The sequence below is a fragment of the Girardinichthys multiradiatus genome, chromosome 11, assembly GCF_021462225.1.
Source record: "Girardinichthys multiradiatus isolate DD_20200921_A chromosome 11, DD_fGirMul_XY1, whole genome shotgun sequence".
NCBI classification, from domain to species: domain Eukaryota; kingdom Metazoa; phylum Chordata; class Actinopteri; order Cyprinodontiformes; family Goodeidae; genus Girardinichthys; species Girardinichthys multiradiatus.
The window spans coordinates 39,342,294-39,366,319 of NC_061804.1; the positions used below are offsets into that span (position 1 = coordinate 39,342,294).

The 24,026-nt window shown below is 39.8% G+C and overlaps 1 protein-coding gene across 2 annotated transcripts in view; it reads left to right on the forward strand.

The window, feature by feature from the left end:
• uvrag (UV radiation resistance associated gene) overlaps positions 1 to 24,026 on the forward strand; it is a 172,086-nt gene that overhangs the window by 38,361 nt on the left and 109,699 nt on the right. For both annotated transcript variants that reach the window (XM_047379500.1, XM_047379499.1), the window contains exons 8-9: positions 6,442 to 6,568; positions 21,822 to 21,906. In XM_047379500.1, coding sequence (XP_047235456.1) covers positions 6,442 to 6,568; positions 21,822 to 21,906 — 212 coding nt within the window. The remainder of the gene's footprint in view (positions 1 to 6,441; positions 6,569 to 21,821; positions 21,907 to 24,026) is intronic.

Consider the following 24,026-nt stretch of genomic DNA (forward strand, 5'->3'; position numbering starts at 1 on the left):
GACTGACGACATGACCCATTTTCTGATTAAGTCTTCTAATAATTATTTGACCATATGCAGCATTCATAAAATTGATCTAGCTGAATACCTAAATCCACATTCTTTATCCCAGTGTTCATGGTGCATTCTCTGATCAGAACGAGACTGGATATTTGAAGTTCTGACCAATCAGTTATTTAAAGCTAAAGAAATGGTCAGATTCTGGTCAGCGTTCTAGTTTTTTTGTTTTGTTTTTTTTGTAACCCTAATACTATAAAGTAGTAGTTGCTGTAATCACCAGCTGCTTATTCCCTACTTTTTCCTCTAATAATAAGCATCAGTGGACGGCATTGGGCTTCTCCTACAAGACCTGAGATCATCTAAACAGAATTTCACAGAAGCTGTTTAGCAGCTTTTAAATGTTTGCTTTCATAAACCAACTGAAAAGTGGAGGGAAAAACATAATACTTGGAACTGGTACCAATTACACTAGCTGGTTTGCTTGTTTTCAGTAGCAGTCAATATTTTCTATCACTTAAGGCATTGAATTTTATGAAAGGCTAAATATTTATATAAAGATTAGGTGCTAAGACAGTATAGAACTGTGTTTGCTGTGATCAGCAAAACTTTGGCAGCTGGTCTCTCTTCTAATAATAAGCATCAGCAGGCTCTGCCATGAAACATACTTAGAATTTGAGAGCTTTTACCACCCAAAGTCTGGCATTTATTTGTACGATAAAGATAATAAGTTAGAGGTCTTTATAGCCTTAAGGCAGCATTAGAATGTTTTCATGGCTAAACTACGAAGTAAATGAAGATCAATATCACTCTGCCAGACTGATGATGCCTTGAACAAAATCCCGTTTATGCTTCCATCTCCTGTTATAACCTTGACTATGATCAAGAAAACATGTTAAGCATTTTTGGAATTGGCGGGCACACAGCTGTGAAAACGAAGCACCAATCCCAGGTAGGAATTCATGTTTGCTGTAAACATTCACGTCTAATTTCTGTCCATAGCTTTTTTTTTTTATTGTGATGACATTTTTGATCCATCTCCATTTATTATTACTTCAGGTAAGTTTTTTTTATGAAGCTTTAATATAAATTAATTCTTTATAGCAGCAGCATCATCTCACGATGAAAAATACAACCTCTAATTTGATTTCAGTTGATGATTGGGGGGGGGGGACCTACAATGTTTGGAAAAATAATTTCAATCAAACCATCCGGCGGCACACTTACTGACACCTGCGCTGTCATGCTTCGTGCAAAGAAAATCTATATTGCAAAGAGGAATAGAGCTCACAGCAAAGTGGAGGAGAGAACTCCCGTTTAATAGGAAGAAACTTTGTGCAGAACCTGGTGTGAGCGGCCATCTGCTGCGACCGACCCGGGGCTTGAAAAAACTGATGATACACACACACAACAAAGGAAACAAGCACTGGTCCCGGGTTCCTTCTATGGTAGAGACAACTTTGAGCGTTAATGGAAGCAGCAGCTTCTTCAGTGTCTAGGAGAGAAACACGGCTAGATGGAAATGCTCTGAGCTAGTTGTAGAAACTAAAGGAATAAAGCAACACACACAGTTAGTAGCAGCCATAGCTCCTTCTAGGAGACACACTGTTAAGCACAAAAACACAGAGCCGAGTGTACTAATTACAAGTGAATAGAAATTCAGATCAATTTAAAAAGTAAAGTTAAAATAAAACAATAAATAAAGCTCAATTGAAAGTATTTTAAAGGAATTTTACAGATGCCAATAATAATTTGGTAATTTTTTTTGTTTTGCAAAATATCTTTTACTGAGTGTACTCAAGTTAAATATTGGACTATTGTACAGCAATGATGAATTCAGTTTAAGGCCTTTTCCACATCTTTACCAGGGTTGCCAATAAGTGTGGCACTGTATACTTTAATAGTTTTTAGTTTTTTGTGCTGGCCATGGCTTTGTGTACCCTATATCCTGGACTGATTTTAGACAGCTGGGAGGTTTTCATGTCCACCTTTAGAGTCAGATCAGTGAGAATTTATGCACTGCGGCACATATACTAAAACTTGAAGGGTTTTGGTGCAGCTGTTACAGCTGTTGCTTTTCCTTAAGTTCTTTTGATATACTCCTTCTCCTTTTGTTCTGTTTCACAGACCTTCACCTTGACTATGCAAGCTGCCCTGCTAGCTTTAGCCTTCCCACAAAAATGTTAAGCCTCTATCTTTGCTACAAAGGATCTCCTACAAAAACCTGTCTCTGATATTTCTCCCATATTAAAACATTCCTCTAAACCTTTTTCAGTGCCCAAATCAGCTAGTAAATCATACAATTCCCTGTCTTCTAGCTCTCTATTAAAGGCCTTGTCGAGTGGAGAGAGTGGAGCATTGTTGGACTCTTCTAAGGGCTTTTTAAGATCCCCGTGCACATTTATATTGAGCCTGGATCAAGGGACGGCAGAGTGGCCCTTTCACCCTCTCACCCACACTCTGTCATTAATCTGCTGGGTTCTAACATGCCCCTCACGCCTCCTGCTTATTTACTCAGCTGACCCACTGGTGTTTGATGTTCAGTAGGAGGCAGACAGGCCCTGGGATGTCCACGTACACATACATGCATGTGACCTAATTGTCAACTCTCCGCTCAGTGAAAGTGTAGGAGGTTCAAGGTTCGTGCCAAAGCCTGAGGTGGTTAACATGCAACGCTACGGTGCGAAGCTCTGAGGAGAAGGAGGTTCTATCAGTTGTCTTGCTGATTTTCACTCCCTGTTTTCTTCTCAAGGCCCTCATCAATTTGCTAGAAGAGGCATATTTGTGTTGCTTTAGATCCCCGCTGTGATCACTATCTGATTGTTTGCGTGTGGGAGAAGTCTCAGTCCCTCCTTGCTGGGTGCTTCTCTGGGATCAAAAACAAGCTCAATCCCAGCCAAATCTTCATCACCCATCTCAGTCCTAACTTTAACTGTTTTTATCCAACAACTCCTACAGTCATTTATTTTGTCGTTTAAATCTGATTTAGGTCTTTGAAGTACGTTTATGCTTTACGTCTGACTTAATGCAGTTTTATTTACTGCCAACTGTTTATTTTTTGTGCCTTATTCCACATCTGGACCCTTCTGTCCATTCAGCTGTTCCTTTTTAGATAGTTAACACTCTGCAGGACACACCACCCACTATTGGATAGAGACATGAAGCAGACACACCCAACAGAGAGCACAAAATGTTGACTAATGGCTCAGATGTGTGTGTTAGTCAGGGAGCATTGTGTGAGAGTAAAATGCTAGAGTTCTGGTTTCTGAAACTATTACTAACATGATTCGGGTACCTCAAGTACTAAAATTCCTCGAGGCAAAATATCTGCCTCAAGGCTTCGTTAGATTCTGTTTAACTATTCAATGCACTGTGTTCGGCCGAGTGGTTATTTTTGCTGCACAACACTCTCACTTCCTTCCGCTAATTATAGCCTATGCTGCTGATATGTGGATAATTCCACATCGGGTCCTTCTGTCCATTCAGCTGTACTCCTGTCTATGGTGGGAGACGCCGAGGGGCAAAAAGAAGAGCAGAGGAAACATTCCACTCAGTCTCGCCCTACTCTGTCATGCTCTACTCGGTACAGTCCCTGTTGTGTTTCCATTGTTTCCATTGACTCACTGACCGCTGGAGTTGTGGCCTGAAGCCCCGCCCCCAGCTATCAGTGTAGTGCACTGTGCTGCTAATACTGGTACTGTGTGACATTGTCACATTAAAGTAATGTGTGAAATGGTAAAAAATAATAGGAAAATAAAACTTTTTTAAAAATACAAATAACGTCTGTATTATTGTATATGAAGAATGTCTGGTGTGTTTTTTCATTTTTGTATTTCAAAATAATCCACTGGGATGATTATCTGGACCATACCCCAGCCAGAACTTAATAAAATAAGGCTCAGGGGTCTGATGTTAGGGGGGTGGCAGGAGGAGCAGAGAGGAGAGACGTTGCCATCTGGACTGGTGAGGCTTCAGAGTTTGCTTGAAGAAGTTAAATTTTGGGCTTTATGATGACGTTTTGTCTCAACTATGGCAATAACGAGGACAAGGACTTCAAGCTCAAATCTGTGCACCTGTGACTGCCCTGAAGTTAGTTTTAGGTTGGATATTAGATATTCATGCTCCACGGATTTACCGGTGTCTTCCTCCTGTTTGACTCGATGCAGGCTGTCTGATTACGGGCAGCTGCTCTCTGCCTAATCCCTCCTCCTGCAAATGCTGGTTTGCTTAAGGGCCGTCAATAAATTCCCCAACAAAACACGCTGTTAGTTGCTCATGAGTTTTATTAACTTTTCCCTGCACTACCTCAGAGAAAACCTTCTCATTTCCCCTGGTTTCATGACCAAACAGTGAACAGCAGTCTGTTCACGTCACTTGTAGTCCCTACTCAGCCCCAGTCGTACCTGCTACTGAGTAGGTCCCAGAAAAGCAGGTACTGGGCCAGAAAACGCAGTAATTGAAATGCTCGCAAAACAGGTTGAATGGAGTGGAGCCGGCCCAAATAGAGCCCGTGTAAAAGGGGCATAAGACGCGTATTATCAACTTACGCTTCGAAAACACACAAGAAAGACGTTAACATTATGCTTTTTGATGTTAAAAAATCTCTTTAAACATCCAGAATGCAATACGCAGGTGACCTTACAGGGGCAGCTAGCACTGTATTGATGTTAAGTGAACCACAAATGGCTGAGCTTTTGACACGTTGATGTTGGAACTCTTTGCTTTAGCTGCAGGTGCATCCTTTGTTACAACTGTTCATGTGTTTACTAAAGACATGTTGTATAATTACTTTGGAATCAAAAAAATTATGTTTTTTTTTTCTTTTGTAAAATAGATTTAATTGTTTACTTGCATTTTCTCTTTCATGTTATTACTTATAAAATAAGCTTAAGTATTTAAATGAAAAATCTGCAGAAAGTGCCAATTTGTTATCTGATTATTTTGCAGAGGATTTGATAGAAAACTCAATTACTAAAATAATTGTTAGCTGTAGCCCTATTCTGGTTGCATAGATGGGGTTTTACTGTGAAGTCTGTCTTTTCTAAGCGTAGATTTTGTGCCAAAGATTCCAGCAAGGAGTGTCTTTCTATTCTTCTTTCTCCTCTTGTATATTTGTAGTTATCTCCCATTTTCTCAGGTTGTCCACGGAGTCGGTCTGTAACCTGCCTTTGTAGATCCACTATGGATATTTTCCACTTCCTCTGCTACCACTCAAAAGGCATTGCTCAAAGTGATAAAACACTGATAGTGCCACTGTCTGCATCAGTTTAAAAACACGCACTATGTTTACACGTGCTTGACTTGACATTGTCAAGTTGAAGTTAGGGGTTGCCAAGCAAACCAAAATGGAGATGCTGCATGTGGAAAAACTCCTCACCCATCCTGAATTAAGTGGGAAATTAGCTGCCAGGCCCTACTAATTTAATGGTCTTGATGAACTGATCATCAGCAGGGGTAACCACCTCTATAAAAGCAGGAGTTGGGGCTGTTTTTTTGGTTTGTAGCATCCAGATTTGTTTGTTATAACACAATGCTAGGGAGAAAATATATCCAGAATAACCATAGAGCAGCAAATGTTGCTGCTTATCAGTCTGGAATGGGTCATTTCCAAACTATTTGAGCTCTATCATGCGACAGAAAATAACCCTAAGGTGTTTAGTTTTAGAAACCAAGTAAAGACAAAATCATTTTTATTATTTTCTGAAATGTCACATTTGTTGTTTTTTTTTTACAATTGTATCTTCTCTTTACTGGTACTGAATTTCTAAGGATAATGTCACAACAATAGGAGGCATCAGATTAGATAATTGGTATGTCCACACAGTTTAGGGCTCTGCAACGTTATTTAAAAAAGTTCAATATTTTCTTAAACTGAAGTGATTGACTGAATACTGGCAATGCTCAGTGCAGAATATTCAGGTTGGTTGATTTTAAATCATATTCAGTTTGAAATTGGTCACTATATGGACACACAACTCAAATACTCATAATTCCACAGATTTTGTAAACATTTGCAAAATCTAAGTTTGACCCCAGGCCTCATACACTTACATCTTGTCAGATGTTTGAATGTCAAAAGCCAGAACTTCACACCACTTGACTTGCAGCCAGGCTTTCCCAGGATAGGGGCTCATTACTAACAGGTTTCACCAGTAACACTGATCTCGGGGCTCAGAGACTTGTTTTCAAGAGTCAGATCTTTCTTTCTTTTTTTTTTATTGTCATTAGTTGTTAACACTAGATTGTGGATTATTAAATGAAAGCTTCGTCTTTGTGGACATGTATTAAATCAGTGACATGTAGGATAAGGCAACAAAAACAGTGTTTCTGGAAAACCTAGGAATTTTGGGATTTATACAAAATGCTATAAACTTAGTCTTGCACATGCTGAATGTTTTCCCTCAAACTCTTACACTGTGTTCCCTGTTTGTTTTCTTCGAGCAGAAGAAGGAGCGGGAATGCATGCAACTGCGTATAGCTGTGCTCCGCAGTGAGCTGCAGCGGCAGAAGAAGGCGCTTGGCAGGGAAATAGACATTCGACTGAAGGAGAGTGCACAGCTACAGAAGAAAGGTAAATCGAATTGAAGGAAACCAAAACCACTTCACTATATACAAATAAGTTTTAAAATTGAGACCAAGGTTACAGCGGGGCTATGCAATGATTTTAACTGCATATATATGTAAGAAATAGTGATGTCAAAATTATCTATACTTCGATCTAATTGCCACCAGAAAAATACATTCTTCAAAGTAACTCATTTACATCAATATAAAAAAAGCTTACCCATTTACATTTGTCCAAATTGTCACACTTTTTCACGCAGCAGCGCTGCAACAACAGAGACACTCAGCCCCTGCCCTATTCACAGCCGATCATCTGACCACAACATGGAGCTGCTGCTGGAGGTTTTAAACTCTGCTAACGTAGTATATCAGAGTTCATCCAGAAAAATAAACATATGCCACCCTTTTTAGCCGACAAGGCAAGCACAACATCGTTGTTCAGAGGAACTTACCCTTTGAGACGGACAGACAGAAAAAAAACGTCACTATTAATTGTGCACAGAGTGGGTAGAGTGGCCAAAACTTGTTCTCAGAGCAGGATAATTTCAATTTATTTATATTTCAGTAGAGGCAACATGCAATTGTCTAATAAATCCCTGAAGTGAAAGTCAAAAAGTATTTGGTATAAAGGCTAGTCAAATATTGGGTAAATGTTTGATCTTAACCTCTGATTTATTTTGCACAACAATTCTGGGTTCTTTTTAGTTAAGAACAAAAAATATAATTAATTACAATGTGACAATGTTTTAAATGACTTAATTAGGGAAAACCAAATAAGTAGGGGGACAATTATGCCCTCCTAGTGTTATGCTGTCTACAACGTAACACTCGGAATTAACTTGGGTTAAGAGTAAATATTGTTTATTTATGTATGTACCTTTTGATGCAGTCATGTAATTATTTTATATTATTATAATGGCTTTTCTGTATTGTGCCACTGTGCGCTTCCAATTGATTGTCAATTTGATGTTGATGCAAATACCTTTTTTTTTACTGAGAGACAAATAAGCTGGTTTGTTTCGTTGCTTCACTATTTAGTAGGTGGCTGAGCCGTCAGCTGATAAACATTTTCCTGCTTTAACTCATACCACAGTAGAACCATGTTTTGCGTGGTTTGGAGCATCGCACCTGAGAAATCCTTTCCTGCCCGTCTGTGTCTCAGGGAAAGAGACAAACGTGCGCCTTGCATCCTGATGGTAGTCAGGCAAGGCAGGTGGTGCCGATTGTATGGCAGCCTTACCTCTGTCAGTCTGCTCCAGGGCAGCTGTGGCTACAGTGTAGCTTACCATTGTCAGTGTGTGAATGTGTGTATGAATGGTTGGATGACTGATTGTAGTGTGAAGCACTTTGGGGTCCTTGGGGACTTGAAAATGTGCTATACAAGTGCAGGCCATTTACCAACCATAAACTGCAATTAAACAGCGATTCTACAATGTTTTGAGTCAGGGGACTTAATATTAAAATACCTTTAAAACTTGGTCCTAAAAGAATTGACTCATCATGAGTAACTTAAAAAGGAGATTTTTATTGAAATCTCACAACTACAGTAAAGCTTTGAACACTTGACTGCAGTTCTAGGACTGTGTGTCTGTTATATTGTCTTTATTCTGAAAGTACAGAAAAGTACAGCAGTGTGTTATGTTCAGAAAATATAAATCACTTGCCTGGTCAGAGGGTCGCAACCAGTCCACACCATCATTTACAGAATTTTAGACCATCTCTATAGTTCATGCAGTTTGCTCCAGGCTGCCTAAAGAGACGCATTTGTCCAGAGGCATCACTTTTAACCCTGTGAGGTCAGCAGGTCGTGGCTCTGATTTCTGATAGCTGAGGAGCACTTTTACTGCTGTGGTTGGAGTTCATAACAACAAAAATACAGTGTTGGTAAAACCTGACAAATATTACGGTACTATACAAAGGTGACTTCACTGTAATCACAATGCTATTTAATTTTATCTCTAAGAAGGCAGACTATGTATCTTATTATTATTTTGTTTTATTTGTGATACTCACAAAATGTGAAGATCTTTTGGCTTACTAATTTTTCAAATGTATACAATAAGGTTTGACTCATTTTTTTAAACAAAATTTAACAATATAACAGCAGATTTTTAGACTATTCCACATGTACTGGAATGCGTTGCATCCTTTCCTAATTCTTTGTTTGAAGTCTCTTTGCTTTTGCTTGTCTCATTTTGTTTGACTACAACTAGTTACAGAGGTACTACATCTAGAAATGTACTTCTAGACGTAGTTTCACTGCATCACATCCTCCGTGCACAAGCTTCATTGTTCTAATGTTGTTTTCTGTCTGCTGAGCCTGCTGTGTCATTTGGAGGTTAATTGAATATACAGTAAACATTATATATCGTCAATGGAAGTATGTGTTTTGACATCTACAGGTCCTTCTCAAAATATTAGCATATTGTGATAAAGTTCATTATTTTCCATAATGTTATGATGAAAATTTAACATTCATATATTTTAGATTCATTGCACACTAACTGAAATATTTCAGGTCTTTTATTGTCTTAATATGGATGATTTTGGCATACAGCTCATGAAAACCCAAAATTCCTATCTCACAAAATTAGCATATCATTAAAAGGGTCTCTAAACGAGCTATGAACCTAATCATCTGAATCAACGTGTTAACTCTAAACACCTGCAAAAGATTCCTGAGGCCTTTAAAACTCCCAGCCTGGTTCATCACTCAAAACCCCAATCATGGGTAAGACTGCCGACCTGACTGCTGTCCAGAAGGCCACTATTGACACCCTCAAGCAAGAGGGTAAGACACAGAAATAAATTTCTGAACGAATAGGCTGTTCCCAGAGTGCTGTATCAAGGCACCTCAGTGGGAAGTCTGTGGGAAGGAAAAAGTGTGGCAGAAAACGCTGCACAACGAGAAGAGGTGACCGGACCCTGAGGAAGATTGTGGAGAAGGGCCAATTCCAGACCTTGGGGTACCTGCAGAAGCAGTGGACTGAGTCTGGAGTAGAAACATCCAGAGCCACCGTGCACAGGCGTGTGCAGGAAATGGGCTACAGGTGCCACATTCCCCAGGTCAAGCCACTTTTGAACCAGAAACAGCGGCAGAAGCGCCTGACCTGGGCTACAGAGAAGCAGCACTGGACTGTTGCTCAGTGGTCCAAAGTACTTTTTTCGGATGAAAGCAAATTCTGCATGTCATTCAGAAATCAAGGTGCCAGAGCCTGGAGGAAGACTGGGGAGAAGGAAATGCCAAAATGCCAGAAGTCCAGTGTCAAGTACCCACAGTCAGTGATGGTCTGGGGTACCGTGTCAGCTGCTGGTGTTGATCCACTGTGTTTTATCAAGGGCAGGATCAATGCAGCTAGCTATCAGGAGATTTTGGAGCACTTCATGCTTCCATCTGCTGAAAAGCTTTATGGAGATGAAGATTTCATTTTCCAGCACGACCTGGCACCTGCTCACAGTGCCAAAACCACTGGTAAATGGTTTACTGACCATGGTATCACTGCTCAATTGGCTTGCCAACTCTCCTGACCTGAACCCCATAGAGAATCTGTGGGATATTGTGAAGAGAACGTTGAGAGACTCAAGACCCAACACTCTGGATGAGCTAAAGGCCGCTATCGAAGCATCCTGGGCCTCCATAAGACCTCAGCAGTGCCACAGGCTGATTGCCTCCATGCCACGCCGCATTGAACCAGTCATTTCTGCCAAAGGATTACCGACCAAGTATTGAGTGCATAACTGTACATGATTATTTGAAGGTTGACGTTTTTTGTATTAAAAACACTTTTCTTTTATTAGTCAGATGAAATATGCTAATTTTGTGAGATAGGAATTTTGGGTTTTCATGAGCTGTATGCCAAAATCATCCGTATTAAGACAATAAAAGACCTGAAATATTTCAGTTAGTGTCCAATGAATCTAAAATATATGAATGTTAAATTTTCATCATGACATTATGGAAAATAATGAACTTTATCACAATATGCTAATATTTTGAGAAGGACCTGTACATTACCTAATCTCTGAGATCAGCTTGCTGTTTGGTCCAAGACCAGAGCCACACACTGGGCCATCCAGTGTTAATTATTAACTTACACAGTCACAACATAAGAGAGCTTTTAGGCTGGTTCAGAGAAATGTTTTCCTTTGTGTTTTTCTTTTTTTTTCGGCACTAGAAGCCTTTATTTTAAAATTTTCAACAGTAGGTAGACAGGGAAGAGGGCAAAGAGATTGGGATTCATTCGGCAAAGGTCGCCGGGTCCAGGACTCGAACCTGGGACAGCCACATCGAGGACTATAGCCTCTGCACATGGCCGCACGTTTAACCCCTACACCACCTGTGCCGCGCCCCTTCCTTTGTGTTTAAACTTTTAAAAACGACTGTTAATCTTCTGACTCTTTGACTGTCGCCACTTTCTGCAGCTGAAAGAACCTGCTTCTTTACAGCTCTGCAGCTCTGTCAGGGACTGTGTGAAGACTGGACAGGTGCTTTTCAGGGGACATAATTTGCATCATTCAGTGAACAGGATTTCAGGGAACATGATTAGCAGGGTCAAAAGGAAAAATATGTGAGGATACATTAGTGTCCGGTTGCTCCGTAGGACTGTGCTGGAACTCTCCCAGACTCCCAACCTAAAAGGGAAAAGACATGCTGTTTAGCTCTGCTGTTTTTTAGAGTTTATTGTTTAACTCTTCTAATCAGCCCACATGCATTACCCTGTTTCATGATCTGTGGAGAAAAGATGCATTTATTATAAAGCTATTACTTTTGCAGACAGGTGTTTACAGTGCTTTATAGAGCTGCTGATTTTGTTTGTTCCATGTGATCTCATCTTTTGTTTTGAAGTCGCTGTTTTTATTCAATGTAGTTCTAATCTTTAGTTTGCTTCATTTAACTTTTCAGAAAAACACAAAAACCTATAAAACATAAGCACTAAACCGTATAAAAAGCTAGCAAATGATTATGACTTTATACAAAACCACAACTTTGGAGTGTTTGTCAACAAAGTTGCTAAAAACTGGCTAAATTAACTTCCTCATTACTTAAGTAGTTTTCAGTGGGACAGAGTGGATAAACAAATAGTCCGTTGTTGAATTTGACATTTTGGTAGCATCAAAGTGTGTGAACATTTAGACTAACTAGACTCCAAATGTTTATCTAAGCAAGTAATTCAGAAAGTTCTAAGCACCCAGTGTTCAGTACCTGTTTAAAGGGATCCAAGGCAGAACCAGCAGCCAACTGGTGATGGACGGTTTCTACTCTCTCAGGAAACAAGCTCAGTTTCAATTCTAGGGTATTAAAGATGAAGCCTTAATAAACATATGTTCACATTTGATCACGTTGCAGCCACAAACCTGAGTGTATTTTATTGAACATTTTAGAGACAGCCCAGCGTATAATTGTGAAGGTGAAGTGCAATATTGTAGAGTTTTGAAAATGATCTTACAAATTAAAATCTGTGAAAGTGTGATGTGCATATGTTACTTGATTTAATACTATATAGAACCTCCTATCACTGCAGCTGCTGCTGCAAGTCTGTTGAGGTAGGTTTCTAACGGCTTTGACATCTGCAGAAAAACAATACAGTACAGAATATAGTTAACTCTATGGAACTGGATGGAGAGTTTATGTGAACATCAATTTTCAACTCTTGGCACAAAATGAATTTCAACCTAGACATTGACTGGGCCATTCTAGCGCTTGAATATCGTTTAATCAGCAGGGAGAGATTTCACAGACTTCAAGCAGGCATTCTTCAGTAGGTTCAGTAAAAAGTTCATCATTTTCCAGTCCTACCTCCAGCCAAACAGACAGCCCATCCTCTCTTGACTTTCCTGTCACACTTCTCATGTTTTATCTTCCACCATGGACCATGGAGGAAGATACATGTTTGTCTTCAAACCAATGTAGAAGACGCTCGTGCTCCCTTTGCCTCCCTCTCCCGCCTGTCTTTCTCTACAGGTGAGGTGAAGAGACAGCTGGAGAAACTGAACCAGAATGAGGCTGCAATACAGATAATGTGAGCCATAGAGTCCTGAAGGCCTTTGTGGAGCAGCTCTGGGGGATTCTGCAGCAACCTTTTAACTTTAACCTGGCCCAGAAGAAAGTTCCAGTGTTGTGGAAGACTTCAGGTCTGCTGTCTATAGACTTGTTGCCCTGACATCCCACATCATAAAGGTCCTATAGAGACTCCTGTTGGCCCACCTGACTAAGCAAATAATGAACTATCAGGACCCTTCAGTTTGCTTATCGCTGTGGAGTTGGAGTTGAAGATGCCACCATACACCTGCTTCAACAAACCCACTGTCATCTGAACAAAACCATCAGCACCATGAGGATCATGCACAATCCAACCTGATTTGCTTTGTCAGAAACTCCAGAAGACTCAGGTGGAGGCCTCAACAATCTCCTGGATCAAAGACTACCTGACAAACAGACCACAGTTTGTGAGACTGAAGGGTTATGAGTCTAACCAGGTAGTCAGAAGGACAGGAGCACCACAGGGGACTGTACTCTCACCATTCATTTTCACTCTGTACAGCCCAGACTTCCAGTACATAACAGACTCCTGTCATCTTCAGATTGGGTCAGAGGCTTCTTTAGAGCTGCTGTAATTCTGACCTCTGCAGGAGACCCTTCCTGCCCACAGCCTCAAGCTTCTACAACAACCTTTTGAAGAACCTGCATAATATGAGTTACAACATCACTTATTTTCTCTTTGGTATTAATAGTATTAGTATTTTTTATTACATTTTAATTAAATTGCATTAATCTAAATCAGTCCATTCTACCTCTGGATGGATATTTAGGTTCATTGTCCTACTGGAAGGTGAACCTTTCTTTTGCAGCTTCTAATAGATTTTCTTCCAGGATTCTCCTGTATTTAGCTCCATCCATCTTCCCATTAACTGTGACATGCTTCTCCTCCTTGATGAAGAAAAGCATTCCCACAGTATGACACTGCCATCACCACATTTCATAGTGAGACGATATGTTCATGGTGATGTCCAATATTGGTTTCTCACCACGCATTTTGTTAATTTTGTTTGCAAAAGTATAACTTTGCATCAGTAAAAGATGAAGATAACAATCAGATGGAATGCAAGTAAAATGTGTAGATGTGCATGGTTGTAACATGGCAATATGTAAAATAGTTCAAGGGGAGTGAATACATTTGGAAGACACTGTTTGTACTTCACATGATTGAAAAGCCCGTAGAACCTCCTTTAGCAGCAAAAACTTAAGCAGGCGTTTTCTGTCTCCCACATCATTGAGCAGGTATTCTGGCCCAGTTTTCTTTATTATATATTACTTCTTTGCTTGACCGGTTTTAGCTGTCAAACAGATTGGTTTACAGGGAAATGTATGATTAACTCAGTGACAGAGATGCCTATGCCATTTGGCCAAAAACAAAGCCCCAATCATCACCCCTCCACTGCCATGATTTATAAAGATACTAAATTCTAAAACACAAGAAACCCAAGGCCCCTGATGTGAACAAATAATTATATACACAGAGATAATTGTTGAGGGCCAAAGTGGTGTTGGCTTGGCCTCCAAATTTTTAATCTCCTTTCTATTGGCCATTGATAGGATGTCTTAAAACAGTCAAATCTATGAAAGCCCATTTTGCAGCTAGCATTACCTTCAGGGATCTGCTGCTAATGTATTGGTGTGATACCATATAGCACCCTCAGAAGTCTTGTGGAGGCCATGCTTTGACGGGTTAGAGCTGTGCCGGTGAACTTGGTGCTCCTACCCAATATTAAACAGCTGGTTCTAATATTATGGCTATCAGGTGTTTAGGTTGATTGGACTAGTAGCATGTGTTTAATGTTTAGAGTATTTTACACATTCCAGTGTTTATTGGATCCAGAAAACTTTGAAAGTGTTATTGACAGTTTAACAGTGTGTGTAAATACACTGCTATGCACTATATCATCTTAGGGGTTGCTATAGCAACTATTAATCTTTAGTTGCTTTTTTTTTTACACTTTTCTCACTGTTGAGGGTCTCCTCTGTATCTCCTCATGTGGTCTCCCTGCCTCTCACACAGTCACAGGGCCCTGTAACCGATCACCGTTATCAGCCATTTGTTCTCTGCAGACAGACCCGCTTTTCTCAAAACAGTAGCTTAGATTATTCTGATAAAGGTGCAGGCTCTTCAGGTGTGTGTGTCTGTGTCTGTGTGCTAGGAGATGATGAGATAAAAAATGCCCACCTTTTTTTTTCGAAGTGTTAGTTAGAAAGTCACCTTAGAATGTTTGTTCAGAGTATGTTTATTTTTTCCAAATCTGAGTACACACCATCTTTGCCATCCTGGACATTGTCAGCAAAGATAAGTAGAATACAGTATCTGTCTGAATCGTCCTGATGACAGATCAACAAGTGGCAGTTGTACCCACTGACCCACAGTAATGCAGTGAGATTATATTAACAATGTACAAAATCCTGTGCAAATGCACATACAATAACTCTACTCTAGGTCTTCCAAATGATCTAGAACAGGCAAAGTTTGTGTACCACCACGGTCTTTTGTTCCTCTTTTTAAAACTATGTGTTTGCAATAAAAGTAGTTATTTCCCCAGCCTGAAAGTAATCCCTTTGGTTCTGCTGGGGTTATGCTGTTGTCATAATTTCCTCCTGTCTATTTTCGCTTCCCTCCACCTTGAGCAGATGACATAAGTCAGGCCTGTGAGCAGCATTTATTGTACTTAGCAATGGTGGTTATTCTCCTGCTCTGCAGCATGGCTACGTCTCCTGACCAATAAATGTCAGGCGTTGTGATGAACAGAATTTTGAAGGTATTTTGTGAAGTGGTCTTTGTCACCTCAGAGAGAAGGTCTCATATTGAAGCTATCACCATTAGAGCTCCTTTTGCAGAAGCTCAGATGTATGCAGTGACTTTTACCAGCTGGCTGCCAGAGAAGGGTTGACAAGTACTGCAAGTACTGCGTATTGGCTCAATGCTTCACTTTCTTGTGTTTCTTTTTTTTGAATTCCTTTGATAAGGAATCTATTAGTTTGTGTCTTTTGAGATACATGATGTGGCACAGAAGCCCTTTCTATCTAGCCAACATGCACAGTCGGCAGGAAGGAAAGGGAGGTAAAGAAAGAACTGTGTACAGCTCACTCTTAGACAACTGCAGCAAAGAGTAGCATCTTGGGACTCTCCGTAAGTCTCCATGACAACCATTAGAGACTAGATCCCTATTGATTGTTTCGGATTGATGGAAGTAAAAAGAGTTTTCTGTTTTACCATCACAAACACAGACATGTGGAGTTTGAACTCTTACCAAGACTCTACTGAAGCTAGAATCATGTACTTCAGTTAGATAAGACTAAGATTAAATGCTTCAGCAGCAAACTCTCACAGTGGGCCTTGCGTGAAACAGAATGAATATATGGAAAACCTCCAAATGCCCACTGCTGGGTAAAGTAGAGGATCTGTGATGCTGTGGGCCAGTTTTGCTTCAAAAGGCCCTGGGAACCTTGTTAGAATGCATGCACTCATCTTTAAAGTACCAGGAGATTTTAAGTTAAAATCAGGTGGATTCTGCCTGAAAACTTAAAGAATAAGTTATTGTTGGGATGTCTTTCAACAGGATATTAATCCAAAACATATGGCCAGATACAGGCAAATAAAACATTTTCCATGGCTAGCACCAGACATAAATCTGTTTGTTTGTGGAGTTAATGTCCACTTGGATCAAAAATACAAATAATTATATTTTTTATTTTGTCATGTCTGTTATTCATATGTGTGTAATACGTTTGACACAGCAGTAGAATTATAGAGGTCACAGGTCATTTCACTCCCTTTCAGCATCTAATGATATCCATTAAATGCGACACAGGCTAAAGTGTTGATGTTTAGTCAGAATAATACCAAAGGAGGGAAAAGTTCTTCACTTGTTCATCTAATCTTTCTTTGGTTTTCTTTAAATTAGACGGTACATCAATACACAGCAGTGGCAGTGAGTTACTTTGGCTCCTAATTAAACTGGTTTAAAGAATCTCAGAGCTTTTTTTCTAAAATAAGTTATAGCAATAATTTTCCAACTTTCTATACTTAATGTTTTTTCTACCATCATTAGATGCAGTGCCTTGTTTTATTTGGTTCAGACGCTGTTTTTGACAGCCTCTGTGCCAAATAAAACAAGGGAAAATTGTGCCCTAAAGTGCTTGACCTGAAGCTAAAATTTCCAAGATTTGATGGCATAAATATGTTCAGCTGCTTCCATCCACTGCTTCTTAGTTTAATACAATGCAGTCTTTGTTAGCTTGATGTGAACTTTTATGGCAGAACAGCCGGCTCTCTCGAATGTCTTGAAGAGTTTTGTATGGTGGGGTGGCTTCTCATCTGACAAACATTAACAGTGAACAGATTGTCCTCAGATGAAGTAAGACATCAAGAGCTGATATCGGTTATGTTATTGGACTCATACAACTTAATCTGCATCAATATAGAAGGCCTCCTAAGAAGTAGTTGTATCTCTTGAATTTTTCCACATTTTGTCACATCACAACCACAAACTTTAATGTATTTTGATGGAATTGTATGTATTCCATCAAATGGTGGGAAAATGAAACATTGATTACATTTTATAATACAAATCTGTATTTATATTAAGCGATACTGAGTCCATACTTTATAGGCTATGCTTCTCTGCAATTACAGCTGCAGGTCTTTTGGGATGTCTCCAACAGCTTTACATACAGGGGTTGGACAATGAAACTGAAACACCTGTCCTTTAGTGTGGGAAGTTTCATGGCTAAATTGGACCAGCCTGGTAGCCAGTCTTCATTGATTGCACATTGCACCAGTAAGAGCAGAGTGTGAAGGTTCAATTAGCAGGGTAAGAGCACAGTCTTGCTCAAAATATTGAAATGCACACAACATTATGGGTGACATACCAGAGTTCAAAAGAGGACAAATTGTTGGTGCACGTCTTGCTGGCTCATCTGTGACCAAGACAGCAAGTCTTTGTGATGTATCAAGAGCCATGGTATCCAGGGTAATGTCAGCATACCACCAAGAAGGACGAACCACATCCAACAGGATTAACTGTGGACGCAAGAGGAAGCTGTCTGAAAGGGATGTTCGGGTGCTAACCCAGATTGTATCCAAAAAACATAAAACCACGGCTGTCCAAATCACGGCAGAATTAAATGTGCACCTCAACTCTCCTGTTTCCACCAGAACTGTCCGTCAGGAGCTCCACAGGGTCAATATACATGGCCGGGCTGCTATAGCCAAACCTTTGGTCACTCATGCCAATGCCAAACGTTGGTTTCAATGGTGCAAGGAGCGCAAATCTTGGGCTGTGGACACTGTGAAACATGTATTGTTCTCTGATGAGTCCACCTTTACTGTTTTCCCCACATCTGGGAGAGTTACGGTGTGGAGAAGCCCCAAAGAAGCGTACCACCTAGACTGTTGCATGACCAGAGTGAAGCATGGGGGTGGATCAGTGATGGTTTGGTCTGCCATATCATGGCATTCCCTTGGCCCAATACTTGTGCTTGATGGGCGCATCACTGCCAAGGACTACCGAATCATTCTTGAGGACCATGTGCATCCAATGGTTCAAACATTGTATCCTGAATGCGGTGCCGTGTATCAGGATGACAATGCACCAATACACACAGCAAGACTGGTGAAAGATTGGTTTGATGAACATGAAAGTGAAGTTGAACATCTCCCATGGCCTGCACAGTCACCAGATCTAAATATTATTGAGCCACTTGGGGTGTTTTGGAGGAGCGAGTCAGGAAACGTTTTCCTCCACCAGTATCACGTAGTGACCTGGCCACTATCCTGCAAGAAGAATGGCTTAAAATCCCTCTGACCACTGTGCAGGACTTGTATATGTCATTCCCAAGACGAATTGACGCTGTATTGGCCGCAAAAGGAGGCCCTACACCATACTAATAGATTATTGTGGTCTAAAACCAGGTGTTTCAGTTTCATTGTCCAACCCTTGTATCTAGCGATTTAAACTTTATGCTCATTGCTCTTTCCATAAAAGCTCAAGCTCAGTCAGATCTGTGAACAAGTATTCCTATAAATTGTCAATTGGATTATGTCTAGACTTGGACTGAGCCATATTAACTGAGGAATATGCGTTGATTCCATTGTATCTTTGGCTGTAAGATGAACCTCTGCTCCAGTCTTAAGATTCACAGAATTAATTTTAAAATCCTAATGCTAGCTTATAAATACCTAAATGGTCTTGCTTATCCAGCCTTATCTTTCTTAGATCAGCTGACCAGCTGCCTTTAGTTGTCCCAAAAACTAGGCAGAAACTTGGAGGAGATCGGTCTCCTTCAGTTTTGGCTCCTACACTTTGGAATACATCACATAAGAAATAGACCAGTATCTTTGCTTCCTGTTTTGAAGTCTCTTTGAAAAACGAACCATTCATAAATAACTAATTGCATGCAGGCTTTTTAGGTTTATGTCACAACTGAGAGGACCAGTTCCTTCCACATGTCCCTAGTAAACATGATGTTGTTGTCCACTGATTTGATGAGTGAAAGTTACCCATATTAGTTTGGATTTTGATCCTGCTGTCATCCTCATTTCTAAGCATCCTCATATGATCCTGGTGTCATCCTCATTTCTAAGCATCCTCATATGATCCTGGTGTCATCCTCATTTCTAAGCATCCTCATATGATCCTGGTGTCATCCTCATTTCTAAGCATCCTCATATGATCCTGGTGTCATCCTCATTTCTAAGCATCCTCATATGATCCTGGTGTCATCCTCATTTCTAAGCATCCTCATATGATCCTGGTGTCATCCTCATTTCTAAGCATCCTCATATGATCCTGGTGTCATCCTCATTTCTAAGCATCCTCATATGATCCTGGTGTCATCCTCATTTCTAAGTATCTTTGTCCCCTTATGGGAGTTCAGTGTTCTGTTTTCTCCTGAGATTGGTCATGATGGGTGAAACTGGGTATCCATTTTCACACTTACTCTACTGTCCAAATTAGTTCTCATTTTATTTAAAATAGGTGATGGAGAGTCAGAGATCTGGTCTGGGGTGAAGTTGGTCCTGTGGTGGACTTGCTTGCCTTGTTCAAGATGTTTCCTGACAGCGTTTCACCAGAGCTAGCTTCAGCTGTCTGACATTGCTGGCAAAATCTGTTCAATAAACAAATTTGTAACGCACAAGTAAAATATTTTGAAGTACATGGTTGTAATGTTGTAAAGGTTCAAGGACTATGAATGTTTTACAGTGTAACTATTTTGCAGAGAACTAAAACACTGTTTGATAAAGTTAAATATGGTGAAGGGACATGGGAAGCTGAGCCAGCTGTACCTGTGAATTTAACTTCATTTTTGAAATTTACTCACAACTACAGCACAATAGCTGGTGGTAACTGAGACCATATTTGTTGACACTTTTATACAGTCCAGCATTTCTCCTAATATTGAATGTCTCCTAGTACCAGAGCAGTCCATTATTTAAAACCTGTGAGCCACAAGGCTAGACTACTTAAATAATCCCCAAAAGCACCAGGGGTCACATTTTGCAGATGGATTTCTTCCTGAATGACCCATCTGGTGCGAGAAGAACCTCACTGTTCACTGGCTCATGTCAAACCTCAGAAAAGTTACGACCATTCTGTAATTTTCTGATATTGCATTCATTATAACCGCTCCAAATTTTATTGTAGCCGATATTTTATGTGTATTGAAAAACAGTGTAAAGCATGTGTGCTGCAGTGGCTTCTGCTATGGATTGTCTGTCCATACCATACCATTGTACAAACTGGAACAGGTTAGAGACATGAAAGGATGGGAAGATTGATGGACACACCAGATAGGGTTGAGTCGGGCATTGCATGAAAGCGGTTGTGGGATACTGACCTCTGTCGTTCCTGTTAAAATATGTTTTCATGTCATCACTCAGAACAGAAGGATGGCCTGTCTAATCTCTGTCTGATTCTATCTGCCCTGACAGCTAATCTGATTGAGATGTTTCCTAGAACCTCTGGTTTCTCCATCAGTCTCTCACCTTATACCCTTATGATGCCTGTGAGGATAGCCTGCATGTTAAGTGGAAGAATTTCATAACAAGCATGTCCTGTGATCCATCGGATCACATATGGTCTGATAATCTTAATTGCTCCAAATTTACTTTTACCGAGCCAGCTGCCGTCATACTTTCCCCACACCGGATGGCAAGATAAATTAGGTCCTGGAAAATCTCATTTCAGAAACATCCCCAGCACCTTTTGAATGTGTGTTGTCTTTAGAAAGTGGTCTTTGTAGCTGTTCAGGAACATCGGTGCACATGTGCAGTATTTACTGGCTCATGCATAGATCCATACATAAAGACATTCATTCCCCCATTTTCAGTTTTTTTAATTAAAAATGTGAAAACCTTGAGCCCTGTTTACTCTGATGCCCCTAAATAAAATCAAGGGAAGCCAATTGCCTTCAAAAGAAACCTATTTAGTAAATAGTGCCTACCTATATTTAATTTAATTTAGGTTATGTAATTGTAGCTGTTCTGTCTGCATGCCCTACATGTTGGATTTTATACATCTGTGGCCAAATGACTACCTGTTGTCCTCCAACAGAAACGATGGATGACTTTCTTTCTATTTTTATGCATAGAGGCTTCCTAGAATTATGAAGCTGCCTCATTAAAACAACAGTATCATGTACTTGTTTTTGCATTAATAACTTGAAGTACTGCTGCTGTTTTTGACTCAGCTCAACATGTAGCGGCACTAACTTAGTAAAGACATGGCTCAAAGTTTATTACCATGTCATAAACACGATGGGAAAGCACCAATGAGTTTTACATGCACAATCAAAACATAAAACAAATGCTTTTTGGCACACAGATCTGAAAAATATTGTATTACAACCCCATACTTATGATACCTCTGTGGTTTTGAGCCTTGCTGCTTCAGCTTGCCTGTGTTGTAGTTACTCCACTTCCTCCGGCTGGATCATCACTGCCTCTAATGGTATCTTTTCAATTTGTGTTTATGTTACCCACTCTGTATTTACTAAGTCTGACAAATCCTATAATCTCCATACATATGTTGTCTGGTTTTATGTGGTGTCAAAAGGAAATGGTTCGAGCCGATCCAAAAGAAGGCTCTTTGATCATGCTTAAGTCTGACAGTGGAAGGAAGCCAACACAACACAAGGCCACCTGTATTTTCAGATGTAACAGATTGAGGCACACAAACCTGATCATTTACATTTTTCTCTTTGTGTCTTTCAGAGGCAGCGTTTTCTGTTCAACACGAAAGTCTGAAGGAGGAGAATGAATCCTTAACAAAGTTGCAGAAAGAATGTACCGCCAAGAGGTATGTGTGAAGATATAATTAGACATTTCTGGAGAATAAAACCTCTGCATTTTTTTGCAGATCCCTGCTCTCTGAATTCGCAGTGTTGCTGAATCTAAATTAAATTATGACAAGAGAACACCCTGCTCCTGTGCCCCACTTTACTCCTTTAACAAAGTGTTTGTGCAGCTGCGTCTTTACTTGTGTTTTGTCTGCGTTCCTAAAAAGCCCATTGGCCTGTTTTTGTCCTGGCTTATGGAGGGATGTTTGCAGTGGGTGCAGACACTGCAGACTGCTTTTTGTATCAGAACAATACCTGGCTATTCCAGAGCCCCAACCAGAGCCCCAGGAAGGCCTGTGGGGGCCAAGAGACTTGAAGGACAGAAAATAAATATGGGCACTTGGACATCTGCCTAGCATCAATTACATTTAAATATAGGTTGTTCACGTGCTTCATTGAAGTTGTCATCTTTTTAAACTCAAGCATTTTTTAGGGGAAGCTATTTCTTAGGTTTTCCAAATTTCATATTTGCTGTGGTTGAAAACCAGCATATCTGACAAGCCTGAGCCCAAAGATACGACTCTAAGGGAACACTTGGTGTACCTTTTTGCTGTAGAAGGAAGTATTCCAAATGGTAACAAAAAAATCTCTTCAGAATTCTGCACACAATGGCCTATTATGACAATGTGAAAGAAGTTGATTAAACATTGTTACAAATTGATTACAAATAGAAAGCTAAGAAATCACATTTACATAAGCATTCACAGCCTTTGCCATGGAGCTTAAAATTGAGTTGAGGTGCATACTGTTTCCTCTGATCATCCTTGATGTTTCTACAGTTTAAATGGAGTCATGTATTAAATTCAGTTGATTTGACATGATTAGGAAAGGGACTCACCTGTCTATATGAGGTCCTACTCCTTTGAGATCTTGGCTGTGTACTTTGGGTCGTAAATCTCTGGAGAAGAATAATACTCTATTGAAAATAGACAAAACACCAACTAAGCTGCAAAATAACTACAAATAAATAAATTATGACCCTGTTTTTTCTGTCATGATAATAAAATAATAAAAAGTATGTTTGTCTAACCAAACAAGTTTGTTCACATTTTATTCTAGGTACTTAAAGAAACTATATGAAAGATTTTGGGAAATCGATCAGTAAATTCCAGTCACTTCCTGTTAAAGTTGCTCACAGATCATGTCTTTGAATTTCAGGCGGTTAAACAGATTTGTTGTTTCCTAGTGGAGCAGACACCACCGAGTAGCAAATCTTGTACATCATGTGTTTTTGATCCATGTCTGGTTCCCACTCAACTGAACTGACTCCACATTTTTTGTTTGCTGGATGCTGCTGCTTCTTGTCTCATTTTTACATACGCTGACCCACAACACATTCTCACTGTGTTCCATTTCAGCCTTTGAAAAAGTCGGCAGCCATTACACACTGAGGGTGTACTTGTAAAGGGAGCAGGCCACAATAATGAAAAAATACATTTTAATTTTGGACAAATATGGTGTTTGAATTCAAATCAAAAGTTCATAAAAAGTGTGATTAAGTGCCCAGCATTTGGAGTGTGAAATATTAATGTTGAAAAGTGATTTTTGTAATGCAGTATTTGTTGACTGTTATATTCTGTGTACGAATTCACACTTTGCATGAAAACAATATATTCAGCATGGATGGAGCCTCACTGTAGTAGATGCCCAGACCAGAGACATTGAAATCACAACAGCGGAGATTTGTTAAGTCTTCTAAGTGCAACTCTTATAGAACCCCCAGTCTTTCAAACTAGGTAAAACAAGACGTTATTTATTCCAGAAGCATATTTTTGTCAGCTAACACACTCTTGCATCAAGCATCCAGACTCTAAGCTACCCTTATTTAAACTATCTGACTCTGTACTCCAAGTTTGAAACTAGTTTTTGATTCAGCGTGCTGCTTGTTGGTCCTATTGTAGAGGGTTATTGCAGGTAAACCCAAAATTATTCATATCCCTGGCATAGGAAATGAGTAGGGCATCTCTCAGAAGACGATAAGACGATGTAAAAGGAGTATCTGTTTTTAAAAAAGCTTTGGCTTTATTTAGACTTTATTAAAAAGGCCATGTCAAAAAAGAAAGTATTCTTTTCTCAATAA